General features: G+C 40.8%; 2 gene segments (V, D, J or C); both read right to left on the bottom strand.

Annotated features, from left to right (window-relative positions):
- Window positions 1-10,556: 10,556 nt before the first annotated feature.
- Window positions 10,557-16,667, bottom strand: LOC133067339 (T cell receptor alpha variable 3-like). The segment is given in 3 exon segments: window positions 10,557-11,318; window positions 11,411-11,595; window positions 16,553-16,667. Coding segments are annotated over 2 exon segments (489 nt in total).
- Window positions 16,403-17,416, bottom strand: LOC133066909 (T cell receptor alpha variable 4-like). The segment is given in 2 exon segments: window positions 16,403-16,770; window positions 17,199-17,416. Coding segments are annotated over 2 exon segments (408 nt in total).
- Between the last annotated feature and the right edge of the window lie 3,258 nt (window positions 17,417-20,674).

Here is a 20,674-nt window from a genome sequence, read left to right as displayed (position 1 = left end):
GTCCATCTCTCACATCCATACATGACTATTGAAAAACCATAGCCCTGACTATATGGAACTTTGTTGGCAAAGTAATGTCTCTACTTTTTAATATGCTGTCTAGGTTGGTCATAACTTTTCTTCCAAGGAGCAAGTGTCTTTTAATTTCATGACTGCAGTCACCATCTACAGTGATTTTGGAGCCCCAAAAAATAAAGTCTGTCACTGTTTCCCCATCTATTTGCCAGGAAGTGATGGGACCAGATGCCATGATCTTAGAAATAGACTCAGGGATTAGATCTGATAGACAGAGTGCCTAAAGAACTATGGATGGAAGTTTGTGGCATTGTTACAGGAGGCAGGGATCAAGACCATCACCAAGAAAAAGAAAGGCAAAAAGGTTGTCTGAGGAGGCCTTACAAATAGCTATGAAAAGAAGAGAAGCGAAAGGCAAAGGAGAAAAGGAAAAAGATACCCATCTGAATGCAGAGTTCCAAAGAACATCAAGGGGAGATAAGAAAGCCTTCTTCAGCGATAAATGCCAAGAAATAGAGGAAAACAACGGAATGGGAAAGACTAATTTTCTCTTCAAGAAAATTAGAGATACCAAGGGAATATTTCATGCAAAGATGTGCACAATAAAGGACAGAAATGGTATGGACCTAACAGAAGCAGAAGATATTAAGAAGAGGTAGCAAGAATACACAGAGGAACTATACAAAAAAGATCTTCATGATGTGGAAAACCACGATGGTGTGATCACTCACCTAGAGCCAGACATCCTTTAATGTGAAGCCAAGTGGGCCTTAGGAAGCATCACTATGAACAAAGCCAGTCGAGGTGATGAAATTCCAGTTGAGCTCTTTCAAATCCTAAAAGAGGATGCTGTGACAGTGCTGCACTCAATATGTCAGCAAATTTGGAAAACTGAGCAGTGGCCACAGGACTGGAAAAGGTCAGTTTTCATTCCAACACCAAAGGGCAATGCCAAAGAAAGTTCAAACTACCACACAATTGCACTCATCTCACATGCTAGCAAAGTAATGCTCAAAATTCTCCAAGCCAACTTCAAGAGTACGTGAACCATGAAACTCGAGATGTTCAAGCCAGATCTAGAAAAAGCAAAGGAACAAGAGATCAAATTGCAGATATCTGTTGGATCATAGAAAGAGCAAGAGAATTCCAGAAAAACATCTACTTCTGCTTTATTGATTGTGCTAAAGCATTTGACCTTATAGATCACAACAAAGTATGTAAAAGTCTTCAAGAGATGGGAATACCAGACCACCTGACCTGCCTCTTGGGAAATCTATATGCAGGTCAGGAGGCAACAGTTAGAACCGGACATGGAACAACAGACTGGTTCCAAATTGGGAAAGGAGTAGGTCAAGGCTGTATATTGTCATCCTGCTTATTAAACTTACATGCAGAGTACATCATGAGAAACGCTGGGCTGGATGAAGCACAAGCTGGAATCAGATTGCCAGGAGAAATATCAATACCCTCAGACATGCAGATGACACCACCCTTATGGCAGAAAGTGAAGAGGAACTAAAGAGCCTCTTGATGAAAGTGAAAGGGAAGAGTGAAAAAGTTGGCATAAAACACATTCCATAGGGTGGGTCTCATGATGATAGAAAATATCATCAACTGTTACATTTCCTGTTGCCAAAATCAGAGACAAATCCCCACTAAAACATTAATAATAATATCCTCACAGTCCTGACTAAGCTGCAGGCTCACTACAAGATTCCCGGGAACTTTGCCATTATTCTTGTCTCCACGGGTCCCCAAAGGACTCAACCTGAAAATTCATAATGACCCAGAATCCTTATGCTTCTGCTTCATATATGGAAAAATAGTCTATGAAACCAATTAGAATCAAAAACCTTTTCCACTCCCCCCACCATCATCCCCATTCTATTAGCCATGCCATCCACAACAAGGGAGTGGAACAAAAGACAAGAGAAAGAGGGGTAACAGAGAGTAAAAGATCCATATCAGAGAAGACTTGGAAAGAATCTTGTGGGGCTTAAAATTCCAAAGAAATGTTCAAAATTTGTGTGACAATAATTACCTGACACAGACTGAATTTTTCAAAAGCTGAGAAGCTTGTTGTCTAAACTGCCTGCATGAAATGTGCATGTAAGGGTGTGTAGTGTGTGTGTGCACAGTGTGTGTGTGCAGGTGTGTACATGAACAGAGGGGCATCAGTGAGCTAAGTGACAACAGTATGCATACCACAGGTTGTCTCCTTTTGTATAACTGAGCATCTCAGAGACAATAATGGGACAAAGGCATCATGCCCCTTTATGTTTTTTGAGTTTTAGACCATAGATATGGAATACCTATATTAAAAATAAATAAGACCAGTATTTTTTAACATAGTAAAGTAATTCATGGGTTTGCTAATACCGTCTGAAAATAGTACAGTGAAATAAACACTTTAGAAGGTGCTTCTTTGGGGATCCCCTGGGCTGTGACTCCCACCCCACCCGGGGATACTGCACAGGTGCAGCCCCATCTGTCGTGGTGTGCGTCCTCATGATGCAGTAGTACACAGCGCTGTCTCTCAGGGAAGCCCGGGGCAGACTCAGGGTGCTGACCTTCCTGTCAGTAGGAATGAACAGAGATGCCACTTCATTTTCCACGTTTGTCTTATATCCTTGAATGATAAATTGTGGTCCCTGGTTGGGGAACTGTCGATACCAGACGATAGAGTCACCTGTAGCTATTGTAGTGTGGTTACAAGATATGTTCACGTCTTGTCCTTCGTATGAGTCAATGAAAATAGGCTGGGAGGTCTTAGCAAGACTCAAAGTACCTGTGGAAGTGAAAAACACAACACTAGCTCCTATTTTGACATCAAAGTGAAGGTCCAACTCACCACCCTCCAGGTTCCTTCTCAAGTAAATCCCCTATCTCCCCACCATATACAGACACACATAATTTACTTCTCACTTTGTTTCAGGACACTTTTTTAAAATAATTACTCTGAGGAATCCCAGGAACACACAAACAGAAGTGGCAGGTCTAATTTCTTCCTCCTATGGACACACCAGAGCTCGGTAACCCCAAATGTCTTTATTTCTCTCACTCCTCACATAAATGCCAAGGACAGCCTAGAGAAAAACAGGACCCCAAAGCCATCCCTCAGCATCTTGAATAAAGAGCAATGGTAGCAGGCAAGGTTGTAGATCCTTGTCTGGACCCAGATCCCAATTTCTCTTAATGCCATAATAACTCACCCAAGGTCAGGAGCACGGTCACTCTTGTCATCTGCCTCATATTCTAATGTAAACCAAGACCCAGGGTCTAAGTTCTGTTGCTGAGTCTGAGCCTGGACCAGGCTATGAACCAGGGAAGAGATGTGGCAGCAAATTCCAGAGCCCACACGAGCAGCTCTCAAACGGGGGCTGTCCCAAGAACCAAGCCAGTAGCAGGGCGACAGTTCTTCAGAATGGGCTTCCCCTCAAGGTTCAACTGAACATTCAGGAAGAAGAAGAGTGGTAAAAACTTCTAGCACAACAGCATAGCAACCTGGATTTCCTTTTAGATCTTTGCTATGATCTAACCCTCTAAAGATTTGGTCTGAATGAAACAACTATTTTAAAGGATAGATTCCACCAGGCTCCTTATTCCTCATCGATTTCCCACAGTGCCAGAAGGTGCTCATCCACTCTAATCAGTCTCCTTAATGGAGCTCTGAGAATAATCCATCCAAGATGGTCATTCATGTCCAGAAATTCCCCATTGGTTCCACTGTAAGATGAAATGAAATCTTAATCTTATTCCACAAAAGAGCACATGAAGCCATCTGAACTGGAACTTTCATCTCCTGACACCCTGGTGTCCTTTTGGAATCACACTAAGTCCACACCTTACATCTGCTACTCAAACTCACTTGACAGATATTTACAGAGAAGCAGACCCCTCACTAGTCCCTCCTGACTAGCTGCCCCTGCTGCTGCTAAGTCGCTTCAGTCGTGTCCGACTCTGTGCGACCCCATAGATGGCAGCCCACCAGGTTCTGCCATCCCTGGGATTCTCCAGGCAAGAACACTGGAGTCGGTTGCCATTTCCTTCTCCAATGCATGAAAGTGAAAAGTGAAAGTGAAGTCGCTCAGTCGTGTCCTACTCCTAGCAACCTCATGGACTACAGCCTACCAGGCTCCGCCGTCCATGGGATTTTCCAGGCAAGAGTACTGGAGTGGGGTGCCATTGCCTTCTCCGACTGACTAGCTAGGAAAAGACATTTGATGTGCAATCAGTCACCAAAACAGGAAGTGGAGGAGAAGAAGAAAAGGCCCAAGTTCAGAGTCAAGACAGACCTAAATCCAAATCCCAGCTCTTCTACCTTGTGACCTAGGGCAACTCTCTCCTTGGAGCCTCAGTTTCTTCATCTGTAAAATTGGGACAATGACACCTACTTCAGAGTCAGCCTGTTGGAAACAGTTCAGCAGTAAACTGTAATTGCTTCCCATTCCTTTCCTTCTTTTCTAAACCACAGGTAAAGAACCATGACCAGTAGAAGCAATTGTGTAGGAATTATAGTATAAGTGACTATTTTTAATGTATTTATGGATCATTCACTCTTCCTTCAAGAAATATTCAGTAGAGAATCCCTTGGTTAGTCCCAGTGGTTAGGACTCCAAGTTTCCATTGCAGGGTGTATGGGTAGGGAACTAAGATCCCGCAGCCAAAAAAAAAAAAAGAAAGAAATTTCCAATATAAACTCAGTAACAGTAACAAAAAAATTTTTTAACTCTGAAAAAGAGCTAAATCCAGAAGATATCTTAATGTAAGTTGAATCAGCCAATTGCAATAATCCAAACACGTTAAATACTCACATTAATGTGGAAAAAATAGTGGTATGTTGAGTTCTTTGCTCATATAATATGGGAAAGGAAAAGCACTAGAAAATATTTGGGGAGCACTTCTTCAATGTCTAAAATTGTTGAAAGTATTCTAAGTAAGCAACTTTTTCATTTTCCCATGGAAAAGATCAATGAGTGCTGATGACTTCCAGTAACATTTTGACACAGTATATTGAAATACCAGGTATGGATTAACCAGCTTCCCTTCAGTATCAGGTGGAGAAGGAAGAAGGATTTATGAGGGAGTTAAATAGGCTAGAATACCTTGTACAGAAGTAATATAAAAGGGTCACATTTTAGAATCAGATCGTTGCAACAGTGACCCCATGTGGTAAATATACTTGGACAGAAGATATATTTCACAGGAGTCGATAGATCTCAGATCCATGCACTTTATGGACCGCCCATCATATTTCTTTGTTAAAGGTAGAAGCCGATAGTTTCCCTTGATCACTTGGACCATGGGGTCTATTTTAGGCAATGGGAAACATTCTGAATGAGGATCCAGACAAACCAGTTGCGAGCAATTTTCTGGACGGGATATTTGTGCAATTTTATGCAAATCACTTTTTGTCTGAGAAGCAGTTTTTTCACTTCAATAAGAGATTATATAGATTAAGTAATTACTTGTGATGGTTAATTAATTAAATAAAAAAACTCCAAGCCATGTTACTTCCATAATAAGGTTCTTTCTAAACTACATATTTCTATATAAATACAACTATGTTTAACATAGGAAATAACACAAGAACAAAACAATGATGATACTTTTTCAGGACAGCAAATAGAACTTGATTTTTCTGTGTTGCCATCTATTAACTGACTTAGGAGATTATTAACGAATCAAACAACTAAACGAAGAAATATTAGAGGCTTTTCTATGCTGCAACTTTTGGAATGAAAGTAATCGTTAATGACTATGTTGTTATGGGCTGAATTTGGTCTCTTCCCACCCCCCCTGCTCACTCAAAATATATGTTGCAGACCTAATCCCTACTACCTCAGAATGTGACTTTATTTAGAGAGTGGTCTTTAGAGAAATAATCAAGTTAAAATGAGATGTCGGTGGACTCTAATCCAACATGACTGGTGTCCTTATAAAAAAGGGAAATTTGGACACAGAGATGACACAAATAAAGGGAAAGCAATGTGAAGAGACACAGAGAAATGGTGTCCATCTACGACCCAAGAAGAGGGTCCTGAAACAGATCCTTCTTTCACAGCCCTTGGAAGGAACCAGACTTGCTGACACCTTAATCTTGGATCTTGATTCTATAGAACTTCAAGACAACAAATTTCTGTTGCTGAAGGCACCCACTTTGTCACAGTGGCCCTGGAAAACAAATATATGGTACTAATAATTATGCTTTATAACATATATTCTCCTTTGAAAAGCCCTTTTTGTGTTCAAGAGATCTGGGTCAACACAGGAGCATATACATGCATTTGTTATGTGTACTGTAACAAAAAAAAAAAACAAACTCAAAGCCCTGTTAAAGCACATTTTAGAAGGTTCTTTCGATTAAGAAAGAAAGCTGTGCCCCTATAGCAAGAGTCACCAACTAGAGATATATTTTAAATTTTTAAAAAGTGAGTTTTTCTCAGGTTGTTAAAATAATGAATTCTAAATACATAATGTGGAAAATATGAAAAAGTATAAAAATCATGTGAATGCCATATCCCAGAAATATTATCGATACTATTTGGGTATATATCTTTTTTCCTTTGACTATGCATAAATACTTTTAACAAAATTGGGCTGCAGGTGCTTATATGCACAAACACATAAATACATACATACACATTTGGGTACCCTGGATTTGTTAACGTTATTTCTGAAATATTTTTGCCTATTAATAAGTATATGTGGAATTTGGATTCTAGCTGAAAACATTCCTCAAAATATTCCGTGATAGATATGTACTATAATTTATTTACCAATTTTCCTAGTATTAAATATTTAGAGTTTAGGAAGAATACTATATAAACACCTTTATACATAAATCTAAACTTCCAGCTATTGCTTTTTTTTTTTTTTTTAGTTCTACCAGTTTATTGCTACCAACCCATCTCCCTCCACCCTCGTGCACACATGCTCAGTCATGTAATCCCATGGACTTCAGCCCGCCAGACTCCTCTGTCCATGGATTTTTCCATGGACAGACCACTTATAAAATAACATAAACTTTCAGTTATTTCTTTAGACTAGCTTCTACAAAGAGGATGCCCTGAGTTAAAGAGTAAGAATATTTTAAGACTCTTGGTAAATATAAATTTACTCAAACAACATTTGCAGAGTCCCTACTTGGGTCAGGCACTGAGCTAGACACGATATCCCCCTATGAGAATGGAAGGAATGTTTGAAGGAAGGAGGAAGAATGGAAGGAAGAGAAATGTTTAAAGGAAGAGAATGTTTAAAGCAGTGATAGTCTTCATGATAACTGCTGTGATAGGGGAAGTACAGTATTATGGGAACGCACAGGTAGTAAGACTACTTTGGCTGTGGGGTTCCAGGAACACTTCCCAGCTGGAGTGACACCCGAACTAACACGTAAGGAAAGATGGATGAACCTGGTAAAGACTAGGTCAAGTAGGAAGAGGCCAAAGGAACAGCAGCTGGACAGACCTGGAAGCACCTGTGGAAGCACAAGTGGATAGAACTTGAGTAGATGGTAGCTCCATTGTTTGATATAGAAACAAAAAAATGTGAGTTTGCCTTATTTATTTCTTCTGTTTGGGAAAGGGAAGAAGATGAAAAGCTAAACTAACACTTCAGTTCAGTTCAGTTCGGTCACTCGGTCGTGTCCGACTCTTTGGGACCCCGTGGATTGCACACGCCAGGCCTCCCTGTCCATCACCAACTCCCGGAGTTTACTCAAACTCATGCCCATCAAGTCAGTGATGCCATCCAGCCATCTCATCCTCTAACGTCCCATTCTCCTCCTGCCCCCAATCTCTCCCAGCATCAGGGTCTTTTCCAATGAGTCAACTCTAGATCTCTAGTCTTTCCCATTCTGTTGTTTTCCTCTATTCCTTTGCATAACTAACTAACACTTAATTTTAAGTATTTCTGGATTCTTGTATAGAACCCAGTAAAACTTTTTATACAATTAGAAAAAGATCAGAGGAGGGAAGACTGAATGGAACACAAAGTGGCTCCATGGAGGGTGGTTCCTCTTAGAGAGAGAGATGTCTCCCCAGCCTCCAGGAAAGGGTGAGTTCTCACATGGGTGCAGCAAAGTACAGCTCTCAGGAAAACCAGGATAATAAGTCCCCAAAATCCTTCTCTACTCCTACCTTCTCTAAAATATTTAACATTGTATTTCAGAAATGAAAACTGTGATTCCACAAGTAATTAAAAAAAAAAAAATGTTGGTACTTCCCTAGTGTTCCAGTGGTTAAGAATCTGCTTTGCAATGTAGGGTATGTGGGTTCGATCCCCAATTGAGGAACTAAGACCCACATGCTGCAGAGGAACTCAGCCCATGCTTCAGAACAAGAGAAGCCCCCACATCTTATCAAAGACCCAGTACAGCCAAAACGTGAAAAAACACAATAAAAAATGCAGTGTTGCATAAAATTGAATAAAATGTTGCTTGATGCAATTTAACCACAATGTCATTAGATAGGATGATACTAGCTCCTTTCTTAGAAGCAGGTTTTCCAGTATATAAGATGGTATTCAGGTTCAAGTGAAGTGACAAAGGCCAAAGTAAAGTAACTTAAAAACAAGATCGACTGTATTTCCTTCTCATGTTGCAGTCCAAATATAAGCAATTCAGGGCAGATATAGGAGATCCATAGCTTTGGTGATGGCCTCAGTCCATCTGGGTTGCTATAACAAAAATAGCACAGTCTAGAGGCATAAGCAACAAACATTTCTTTCTAACAATTCTGAAGGTTAGGGAGTCCAGGATCAAGGTACCAGTGGATTGGGTATCTGGTGAGGACCCACTTCCTGGTTCATAGACCACCATCTTCCTGCTCTTCTGTCATATGAAGGAACAGGCAAAGGAGATCTCTGGGGTGCCTTTTATTTATAAGAAAATGAATTCCATTCAAAAGACCTTCACCCTTACAACCTAAGAATTTCCCAAAGGCCCCATGTCCTAATACCATCACACTGACAATTAGGTTTCAACATACAGATTTTGGCAGGATGCAAACATTCAGCCCATAGCAGTGACTAAGTTTCTCATTGCTATGCTTCCCTCAAAACCCACTTCTATTCGGGGTCCAAGACATGTACAACAATCCTCACAACAGTCCTTCCAATTATCTCAATTTTATGATTTAGGAGATGAGGCATATAGATTGTAAATGGCTGATCCACTGTGACAAAATTACTAAGAAGAAGAATCATAATATATAATTTATGCTTAGCCCTCTTTCCACAAAGTCCTTAAAATGAGATAAAAGAGAGGATAAAAATGAATATTATAAACAAAAACTCCATTGAATTTCTGGTTTTACTTAAAAGTTACCTGGTTATAAGGAACATTTTCCAGTAAGCATAGGAAAATAAGAATACTAAGCTAACTTTCCTTCTCAAGGTAAAACAAGCCAATTACCAGGACCAAATGACAAAACAGAACTTCTAAGGAAACTTATTTGCTCCCTCCTAGCCACCTCAGTAAACGGGGGAAACATAGACCTGAGCACACAGTGTCCCTACTCCAGTCCTCCATTATAGCAGGCTCTTCCCTGGCCATCCTCCCACATCTCTGCCTGGGAGAAGTCCACTGAGCCAAGGAGATATCTCTTCTAGATCTTGCTCTCGTTACCAAGATCCCAGGATTCCCTGCACACAAGGGTTCCCCAGGTCCACTTTTAAGGTCTCCATGTACTTCTTCCAAGGACCTTCTTCCCTGACGTAGATATTTCACCAATGTATACACAACCCAAGCCCAAGGGGTAGTCGAGGAATGGCTCTTTTCAGGGATTGTAATCATGTTGGGCTAAGTTACCCCCATCAAGAATACAATCTAAGAATAGATCTGGGCATATATAGGAATTTAGTATACTATAAATGCAGTATCCCAAATTGATGGAGCAACTGTGAAGTTTTCAATAAGTAGTGTTCTTATGAATGTCTATCCATTTGGAAAAAATAAAGAAATGTAAGTCTCTACATAAAAATTAATTCCTTTTGGGATATACTCCTTTGATTCATATGGTTCAAACTGGAGCTGCTAATTTCTTGCAGAATCATCTCCCAGCCACCACTAATTAATTGGTCACATGTAGAGCAAAGCTGGGCTAACCCTAGTAGCCAGCACAACTTGTCCAGGGAACAGCATCTGACTCACACTGAGTCAACCAGAGCCCTTCCTGGGAGGTTCTAAGTTGAAAAGAGAAAAAAAGAGAGGCATTGAGTCCAGTCCTTCACAAGGGGATACATAAGAAGATGGGAGCACAAGAGCTGTAATCAGCCTACATGTTTACATGACAAACTTAAATCCTCCATTGTTTTGAGATCTCCTCGCATTATATCTCACTTGCTTCCTCTCTGCTTCCTTCAGAGTCAAGTTACCTCTACTTCCTTTTGGCACATAGCATTTATGCACTTCTCTGAGCACTTACCAAACCCTTTTGAGTTATCACTTTACTGTTCATTTCTACAACCAACACTTCTTATTAACAGAGACTATTTGGGGAGTTAGGGTTACACCACTGTTGAAATCTGTCTCATGCCTGGAGGAGCCTATAGGCTGAGGAGAAGTGGAGTGGTTAGACTACACTTCTGAGAGGCAGGCTGCCTGGGTTTCAATTTATTGTTGAGCAGTTCTGTGACTTAAGACAGGTAAATTCTCTGAGCTTGAATGCCTTCAACTATAAAGTGAAGCTCATGAGGAGAGTTGTGAGAATTAAAGGGCTTCACAAATGTTTGGGATCACACCTGGCATCTGCAGATCAAGGATGCTTTCTTTCACCTCTTTATGATCAGTGCTCAGCAGAGTAGCTGGCACACAAGCATTTATTTCAATATATACCTGTCAAATGAACAAATTTTGTGGGTTTAGAAAAAAAAAATTCTCTTAGTTATAATGAAGGACAAATCCTGGAGCCACAACACCACCTTGTGGAGGGATATCAAGGCTTCAGGAGCATGGTGTTCTGTGCTCAAGGGTTTGTATTCAGCTCTGCCGGCGGCCCCCACCACTGTGTCGCTCACAGCACAGAAGTACAAGGCAGAGTCACTCCCTGCAACAGATGGTTTCTTCAGGTGGAAAGAGGTTTGGCTCTTGTTAAATTCAGCCTCAAATCCATAGTTGCCTTGAACCAACTTGTCCCCTCCGATGTATTTCAGAAGGAACTGGAGACCTTGATTGCGATGTTGGACATACCAAAAAAGATAAGGGCTCCCCGACACTGAATAGGTGCACTTCACAGTCACTGGATCCCCTTCCGCGACAGGGACCTGATCTTCTGGCTGAGTCACCGACTGAGCTCTCAGTCCACCTGGAAATTAACGCACAAAACGTGAGTGAAGCTTCTGAAAAAGAACGTGATCGGGTAATACAAGTTGAAACCGAGAAGGGAATGTCACTCACTGAGCATAAACAGAATCCCAAGTGTCCAGATGTGCGCAGAGGCCATGGCTCCCGCTGGGCTGGATGGGGGCTCTTCTGCAGCTCACCTCTGCTGGAGATAGGGCACCACCCCAGAGACTATGTTCCCCACGAGCACAGCGTTTTACAAACGCCGCCTGCTGCTTCCCGGCACCTGTATCTTCTCTCTGTAGAGCAAGCTCTTCCCTCAGACCTCCGTGAGAAGCAAGACCGCAGCACCTCCTGCACTCAAGGCAAACCGCACAGAGCAGCGCCCCCTAGAGCCCACTTAGAATCAGGAGACTTTCCAGGCTAGTAGCTCAGCCGCTTAACGAATGACTCTGCGGTAAAGAAGCCGCCTGCCATCGCAGGAGCACGGAAAAGCCTCTGGAGGAGGAAATGACAACCCACTCCAGTATTCTTGCCTGGAAAATTCCATGGACAGAGGAGTCTGGGCAGGTTACAGTCCATGGAGTCACAAACAGTCAGACACCACTGAGCACGCACGCCCACGCGCGCGCAATAACACACACACACACACACACACACACACACACACACACACACACACTCACAACACACACACACACCCCTGGGGCTTCCATGTCTTATCACAGGACCAGTATCTGGGTGTCTACATTTTCCATTGGTGTTCAAGGAGAAGAATCAGGGATGTATGAACCAAAGAGGTAAACAATTCACCCTGGGTGGAACAAGTTTTAAATGCTTTTTGCTCTCTCAAAATAATACAGGGACAGAAAAAAGGGAAAAGCATATTTTGATAGGATGGGGAAATAAATAGAAAAACAGAAAGGAAAGCATAACGTTGAATGGAGAGAGAGAGAAAAGTGAGAGACAAGAAAAAACAAAGGGAAAAGAGTAAGGCAAGAGAAGACGAATAGTAAGAAGGAGCTTATTTGTCTCTTTAGAAATAATTTAGAGCTTACTTTCAATTAAACCTCTTTGACCACAATATAACTTGGGTTTTCTTTTGGTTGGGTCTGTTAGGACCTCGCCCTATGATATTTAAATAGTCATACAAGAAGAACTCAAACCTTCTCTCTAAACATTTTTACAGAGAGAAAAAGAAGGGGTCGTGATATAAACTTGTAGTAAATATTTGTCCTATTAAACAGTATGTTTTACAGCTAAAAAACTTCTATGAAGGTTTGCAAAAATAGAAATTTTCCACATAGAGAGGCTACTTAAAACAGACTTCAGATGAAATACACATGGATTAAAAGTTGATGGTTAACTAAGCTTGAGGTATTATGATGATGGCAAAGAGTTCCTTTTAAGGGGAAGACAGGTTAAATTTTACACTAAAAATTGCCACAGTAGCAGCAGAGTGATTATTCAATAGAGTCGAACTTAAAGAAAATAAGCAAGTATCAACATAAAGAAGTACTTTCTCAGATTTTCCTTATTTCTCCTTTAAATAATATTCAAAGAAACCACCCAATTTAGAAAGAGGATAGAAAATCTCTTTGCTTTGAATCAGAAAAAAAAAATTGTGAAACGAAGCTATTTCCCAAAGCTTGGCTAAGGATCTCATACTTAGCTAATTGAAACCTTGACCCTAATATAATATCTTTCTTTGAAATATGTAAGTTATCTTTAAATAATAATCTTCAAGTCCCAAAGAGCGCTATGATGAATGGGAAAATAGAATAAATTTCTTCTCTTTCTATTTAGAGCTTAACTGTTAGTGTTGTTATCTTAAAAGGTACTTGGCAATCATCTTCAAAGGAATGATTGGGAAAAGCTTAAAGAAAGGAATATTTTTAAATACATGTGCAGGATTAGAGGAAATCTACAAGAGAAGGTAAAGCACCCTGGGACCAACAACAGTAAGAAGACTTCACCACTCCTAGGCTTGAAGGGACAGAGGAGGAAGAAATTATCCCAGCCTGGGAGACCTGGAACTGAGGAGGATCCACAGAACCTGTGGATTTCAGCACAGGAAAGAAAAGATCGCAGAATATAAACGGGCTGACCAATCTTTCCTGCCAGTGGCTCCCACTGGGCCAAACCCAGCTAGACGCAAAAGAGACAAGTATAGAAGTCAGCCTCCTGGGTGTAGAGCAGGATGGAGAGCATACTTGGGAGGAGAACAGAGAACATCCAGTCCCCTAACTTTGGGTTTCAATTAAGTTCAGTTCAGTCGCTCAGTCTTGTCCGACTCTTTGCGACCCCATGAACCGCAGCACGCCAGGCCTCCCTGTCCATCACCAACTCCCGGAGTTTATTCAGACTCATGTCCATCAAGTCGGTGAAGCCATCCAACCATCTCATCTTCTGTCGTCCCCTTCTCCTCCTGCCCCCAGTCCCTCCCAGCATCAGGGTCTATTCCAATGAGTCAGCTCTTCACATAAGGAGGCCAAAGTATTGCAGTTTCAGCTTCATCATCAGTCCTTCCAATGAACACCCAGGACTGATCTCCTTTAGGATAGACTGGTTGGATCTCCTTGCAGCCCAAGGGACTCTCAAGAGTCTTCTCCAACACCACAGTTCAAAAGCATCAATTCTTCGGCGCTCAGCTTTCTTTGTGGTCCAACTCTCACATCCATACATGACTATTGAAAAACCATAGCCCTGACTATATGGAACTTTGTTGGCAAAGTAATGTCTCTACTTTTTAATATGCTGTCTAGGTTGGTCATAACTTTTCTTCCAAGGAGCAAGCATCTTTTAATTTCATGACTGCAGTCACCATCTACAGTGACTTTGGAGCCCCAAAATATAAAGTATGTCACTGTTTCCACTGTTTCCCCATCTATTTGCCAGGAAGTGATAGAACCAGACACCATGATCTTAGAAATAGACTCAGGGATTAGATCTGATAGACAGAGTGCCTGAAGAACTATGGATGGAGGTTTGTGGCATTGTACAGGAGGCAGGGATCAAGACCATCACCAAGAAAAAGAAAGGCAAAAAGGTTGTCTGAGGAGGCCTTACAAATAGCTATGAAAAGAAGAGAAGCGAAAGGCAAAGGAGAAAAGGAAAGAGATACCCATCTGAATGCAGAGTTCCAAAGAACAGCAGGGAGAAATGAGAAAGCCTTCCTCAGCGATCAATGCAAAGAAATACAGGAAAACAACAGAATGGGAAAGACTAATTTTCTCTTCAAGAAAATTAGAGATACCAAGGGAACATTTCATGCAAAGATGTGCACAATAAAGGACAGAAATGGTATGGACCTAACAGAAGCAGAAGATATTAAGAAGAGGTAGCAAGAATACACAGAGGAACTATACAAAAAAGATCTTCATGATGTGGAAAACCACGATGGTGTGATCACTCACCTAGAGCCAGACATCCTTCAATGTGAAGTCAAGTGGGCCTTAGGAAGCATCACTATGAACAAAGCCAGTGGAGGTGATGAAATTCCAGTTGAGCTCTTTCAAATCCTAAAAGAGGATGCTGTGACAGTGCTGCACTCAATATGTCAGCAAATTTGGAAAACTCAGCAGTGGCCATAGAACTGGAAAAGGTCAGTTTTCATTCCAACACCAAAGGGCAATGCCAAAGAAAGTTCAAACTACTACTCAGTTGCACTCATCTCACATGCTAGCAAAGTAATGCTCAAAATTCTCCAAGCCAAGCTTCAACAGTACGTGAACCATGAAATTACAGATGTTCAAGCTGGATCTAGAAAAGGCAGAGGAACAAGAGATCAAATTGCAGATATCTGTTGGAGCATAGAAAGAGCAAGAGAATTCCAGAAAAAAACATCCACTTCTGCTTTATTGATTATGCTAAAGCATTTGACCTTGTAGATCACAACAAACTATGGAAAATTCTTCAAGACATAGGAATACCAGACCACCTGACCTGCTTCTTGAGAAATCTGTATGCAGGTTAGGAGGCATCAGTTAGAACCGGACATGGAACAAAAAACTGGTTCCAAATTGGGAAAGGCGTACGTCAAGGCTGTATATGGTCACCCTGCTTATTTAACTTACATGCAGAGTACATCATGAGAAAGGCTGGGCTGGATGAATCACAGCTGGAATCAGATTGCCAGGAGAAATATCAATACCCTCAGATATGCAGATGACACCACCCTTATGGCAGAAAGTGAAGAGGAAAAAAAGAGCCTCTTGATGAAAGTGAAAGAGAAGCGTGAAAAAGTTGGCATAAAACACATTCCAAGGGGTGAGTCTCAGTAGAAAATATCATCAACTATTGCATTTTGTGTTGCCAAAATCAGAGACAAATCCCCACTAAAACATTAATAATAATATCCTCACAGTCCTGACTAAGCTGCAGGCTCACTACAAGATTCCCGGGAACTCTGCCATTATTCTTGTCTCCATTTGGTCCCCAAAGGACTCAACCTGAAAATTGATAATGTCTCAGAATCCTTATGTTTTTGCTTCATATATTGCAAAAATAGACTATGATAACAATCAGAATCAAAAAACATTTGCCACTCGCCCCACCATCCTCCCCATTCTGTTAGCCGTGCCATCCACAACAAGGGAGTGGAACAAAAGACAAGAGAAAGAGGGGTAACAGAGAGTAAAAGATCCAAACACAGAGAAGACTGGGAAAGAATCTTGTGGGGCTTAAAATTCCAAGGAAATGTTCAAAATTTGTGTGACAATAATTACCTGACACAGACTGAATTTTTCAAAAGCTGAGAAGCTTGTTGTCTAAACTGCCTTCATGCAATGTGCGTGTAAGGGTGTGTAGTGTGTGTGTGCACAGTGTGTGTGTGCAGGTGAGTACATGAACGGAGGGGCATCAGTGAGCTAAGTGACAACAGTATGCATACCACAGATTGTCTCCTTTTGTATAACTGAGCATCTCAGAGACAATAATGGGACAAAGTCATCATGTCTCTTTGTGTTTTTTGAATTTTAGAACATAGAAACGGAATACCTATATTAAAAATAAATAAGACCAATATTTTTTAAAATAGTAAAGTAATACATAGGTTTGCTAATACCGTCTGAAAATAGTACAGTGAAATAAACACTTTAGAAGGCACTACTTTGGGGATCCACTGGGCTGTGACTCCCACCCCACCCGGGGATACTGCACAGGTGCAGCCTCATCTGTCTCAGTGTGCATCCTCACGATGCAGTAGTACACAGCGCTGTCTCTCAGGGAAGCCCGGGGCAGACTCAGGGTGCTGACCTTCCTGTCAGTAGGAATGAACAGAGATGCCACTTCATTTTCCACGTTTGTCTTATATCCTTGAATGATATATTGTGGTCCCTGGTTGGGGAAATGTCGATACCAGAAGATATAGTCATTTGTAGCTATCGTGGTGTGGTTACAGGATATGTTCACCTCTTGTCCTTCGTATGAGTCAATGAAGATGGGCTGGGAGGTCTTAGCAAGACTCAAAGTACCTGTGGAAGTAAAAAACACAACACTAGCTCCTATTTTGACATCAAAGTGAAGGTCCAACTCACCACCCTCCAGGTTCTATCTCAAGTAAATCCCCTATCTCCCCACCATATACAGACACACACAATTTACTTCTCACTTGTGTTTTGGGACATATTTTTTTTAAATAATTATTCTGAGGAATCCCAAGAACACACGAACAGAAGTGACAGGTCTGATTTCTTCCTCCCATGGACACACCAGAGCTCAGTAACCCCAAATGTCTTTATTTCTCTCACTCCTCACATAAAAACCAAGGAACAGCCTGGAGAAAAACAGGACCCCAAAGCCATCCCTCAGCATCTTAAATAAAGAGCAATGGTAGCAGGCAAGGTTGTAGATCTTTGTCTGGACCCAGATCCCAATTTCTCTTAATGCCATAATAACTCACCCAAGGTCAGGAGCACGGTCACTCTTGTCATCTGCCTCATATTCTAATGTAAACCAAGACCCAGGGTCTAAGTTCTGTTGCTGAGTCTGAGCCTGGACCAGGCTATGAACCAGGGAAGAGATGTGGCAGCAAATTCCAGAGCCCACACGAGCAGCTCTCAAACGGGGGCTGTCCCAAGAACCAAGCCAGTAGCAGGGCGACAGTTCTTCAGAATGGGCTTCCCCTCAAGGTTCAACTGAACATTCAGGAAGAAGAAGAGTGGTAAAAACTTCTAGCACAACAGCATAGCAACCTGGATTTCCTTTTAGATCTTTGCTATGATCTAACCCTCTAAAGATTTGGTCTGAATGAAACAACTATTTTAAAGGATAGATTCCACCAGGCTCCTTATTCCTCATCGATTTCCCACAGTGCCAGAAGGTGCTCATCCACTCTAATCAGTCTCCTTAATGGAGCTCTGAGAATAATCCATCCAAGATGGTCATTCATGTCCAGAAATTCCCCATTGGTTCCACTGTAAGATGAAATGAAATCTTAATCTTATTCCACAAAAGAGCACATGAAGCCATCTGAACTGGAACTTTCATCTCCTGACACCCTGGTGTCCTTTTGGAATCACACTAAGTCCACACCTTACATCTGCTACTCAAACTCACTTGGCAGATATTTACAGAGAAGCAGACCCCTCACTAGTCCCTCCTGACTAGCTGCCCCTGCTGCTGCTAAGTTACTTCAGTCGTGTCCGACTCTGTGCGACCCCATAGATGGCAGCCCACCAGGTTCTGCCATCCCTGGGATTCTCCAGGCAAGAACACTGGAGTTGGTTGCCATTTCCTTCTCCAATGCATGAAAGTGAAAAGTGAAAGTGAAGTCGCTCAGTCGTGTCCTACTCCTAGCAACCTCATGGACTACAGCCTACCAGGCTCCGCCGTCCATGGGATTTTCCAGGCAAGAGTACTGGAGTGGGGTGCCATTGCCTTCTCCGACTGACTAGCTAGGAAAAGACATTTGATGTGCAATCAGTCACCAAAACAGGAAGTGGAGGAGAAGAAGAAAAGGCCCAAGTTCAGAGTCAAGACAGACCTAAATCCAAATCCCAGCTCTTCCACCTTGTGACCTAGGGCAACTCTCTCCTTGGAGCCTCAGTTTCTTCATCTGTAAAACTGGGACAATGACACCTACTTCAGAGTCAGCCTGTTGGAAACAGTCAGCAGTAAACTGTAATTGCTTCCCATTCCTTTCCTTCTTTTCTAAACCACAGGTAAGGAACCATGACCAGTAGAAAGCAATTGTGTAGGAATTATATATATGTGACTATTTTTAATATATATATGGATCATTCACTCTTCCTTCAAGAAATATTCAGTAGAGAATCCCTTGGTTAGTCCCAGTGGTTAGGACTCCAAGTTTCCATTGCAGGGTGTATGGGTGGGGAACTAAGATCCCACAGCCAAAAAAAAAAGAAATACCCAATATGAAGTCAGTAACAGTAATAAAAAAAATTTTTTTACCTCTGAAAAAGAGCTAAATCCAAAAGATATCTTCATGTTAGTTGTATCAGCCAATTGCAATAATGCAAACACATTAAATAGTCACATTAACATGGAAAAAATAGTGATATGTTGAGTTCCTTGCTCATATAATATGGGAAAAGAAGATCACTAGAAAATATTTGGGGAGCACTTCTTCCAGGTCTAAAATTGTGAAAGTATTCTAAGTAAGCAACTTTTTCATTTTCCCATGGAAAAGAACAATGAGTGCTGATGACTTCCAGTAACATTTTGACACAGTATATATGAAATACCAAGTATGGAATAACCAGCTTCCCTTCAGTACCAGGTGGAGAACAAAGAAGGGTTTATGAGAGAGTTAAATATGCTAGAATACCTTGTACAGAATTAACATAAATGGGTCACATTTTAGAATCAGATCGTTGCAACAGTGACCCCATGTGGTAAATATACTTGGACAGAAGAAGTGCTTCACAGGAGTCAATAGGTTTCATATCCATGCAATTTATGGACCGCCCATCATATTTCTTTGTTAAAGATAGGAGCCAAGAGTTTGTCTTGATCACGTGGACCATGGGGTCTATTTTAGGCAACGGAAAACATTCTGAATGACGATCCAGACAAACCAGTTGCAAGAAATTTTCTGGACATGATAATTGTGCAATTTTATGCAAAACACTTATTGTCTGAGCAAAAGTTTCTTCACTTCTATAAGAGATTATGTAGATTAATTAATTAACTCTGATTTTTAATTAGTTAATTTTACATAATAAAGAACTTTCATAATACGGTTCTTTATGAACTACATATTTCTATATAAATACAACTATGTTTAACAAAGGAAATATCACAAGACCAAAACAATGACCCTACTTTTTCAGAACAGCAAATAGAACTTGATTTTTCTGTGTTGCCATCTATTAACTGACTTAGGAGATTATTAACGAATCAAACAACTAAACGAAGAAATATTAGAGGCTTTTCTATGCTGCAGCCTTTGGAATGAAAGTAATCATTAATGACTGTGTTGTTATGGGCTGAATTTGGTCTCTTCCCACCTCCCCTGCTCACTCAAAATATATGTTGCAGACCTAATCCCTACTACCTCATAATATGACTTTATTTAGAGAGTGGTCTTTAGAGAAATAATCAAGTTAAAATGAGATGTGGGTGGACTCTAATCCAACATGACTGGTGTCCTTATAAAAAAGGGAAATTTGGACACAGAGATGACACAAATAAAGGGAAAGCAATGTGAAGAGACACAGAGAAAAGATGTCCATCTACAACCCAAGGAGAGGGTCCTGAAACAGATCCTTCTTTCACAGCCCTTGGGAGAAGCCAGACTTGCTGAAACCTTAATCTTGGACCTTGATTCTCTAGAACTTCAAGACCACAAATTTCTATTGTTGAAGGCACCCACTTTGTCACAGTGGCCCTGGAAAACAAATATATGGTACTAATAATTATGCTTTATAACATATATTCTCCTTTGAAAAACCCTTTTTGTGTTCAAGAGATCTGGGTCAACACAGGAGTATATACATGCATTAATGTTATTTGTTATATGTACTGTAATTAAAAAAAAGAAAACTCAAAGCCCTGTTAAAGCACATTTTAGAAGGATCTTGCGATTAAGAAAGAATGCTGTGCCCCTACAGCAAGAGTCACCAACTGGAGATATATTTTAAATTTTTAAAAGGTGAGTTTTTCTCTGGTTGCTAAAATAATGAATTCTAAATACATAATGTGGAAAAAATGGAAAAATATAAAAATCATGTGAATGCCATATCCCAGAATTATTATCAATACTATTTGGGTATATGTCTTTTTTCCTTTGACTATGCATAAATACTTTTAACAAAATTGGGCTGCATGTGCTTATATGCACAAACACATAAATACATACATACACATTTGGGTACCCTGAATTGGTTAACATTATTTCTGAAATATTTTTGCCTA

This window comes from Dama dama, chromosome 12 (genome assembly GCF_033118175.1).
Source record: "Dama dama isolate Ldn47 chromosome 12, ASM3311817v1, whole genome shotgun sequence".
Classification (NCBI taxonomy): domain Eukaryota; kingdom Metazoa; phylum Chordata; class Mammalia; order Artiodactyla; family Cervidae; genus Dama; species Dama dama.
This window is presented reverse-complemented; position numbering and strand designations above follow the sequence as displayed.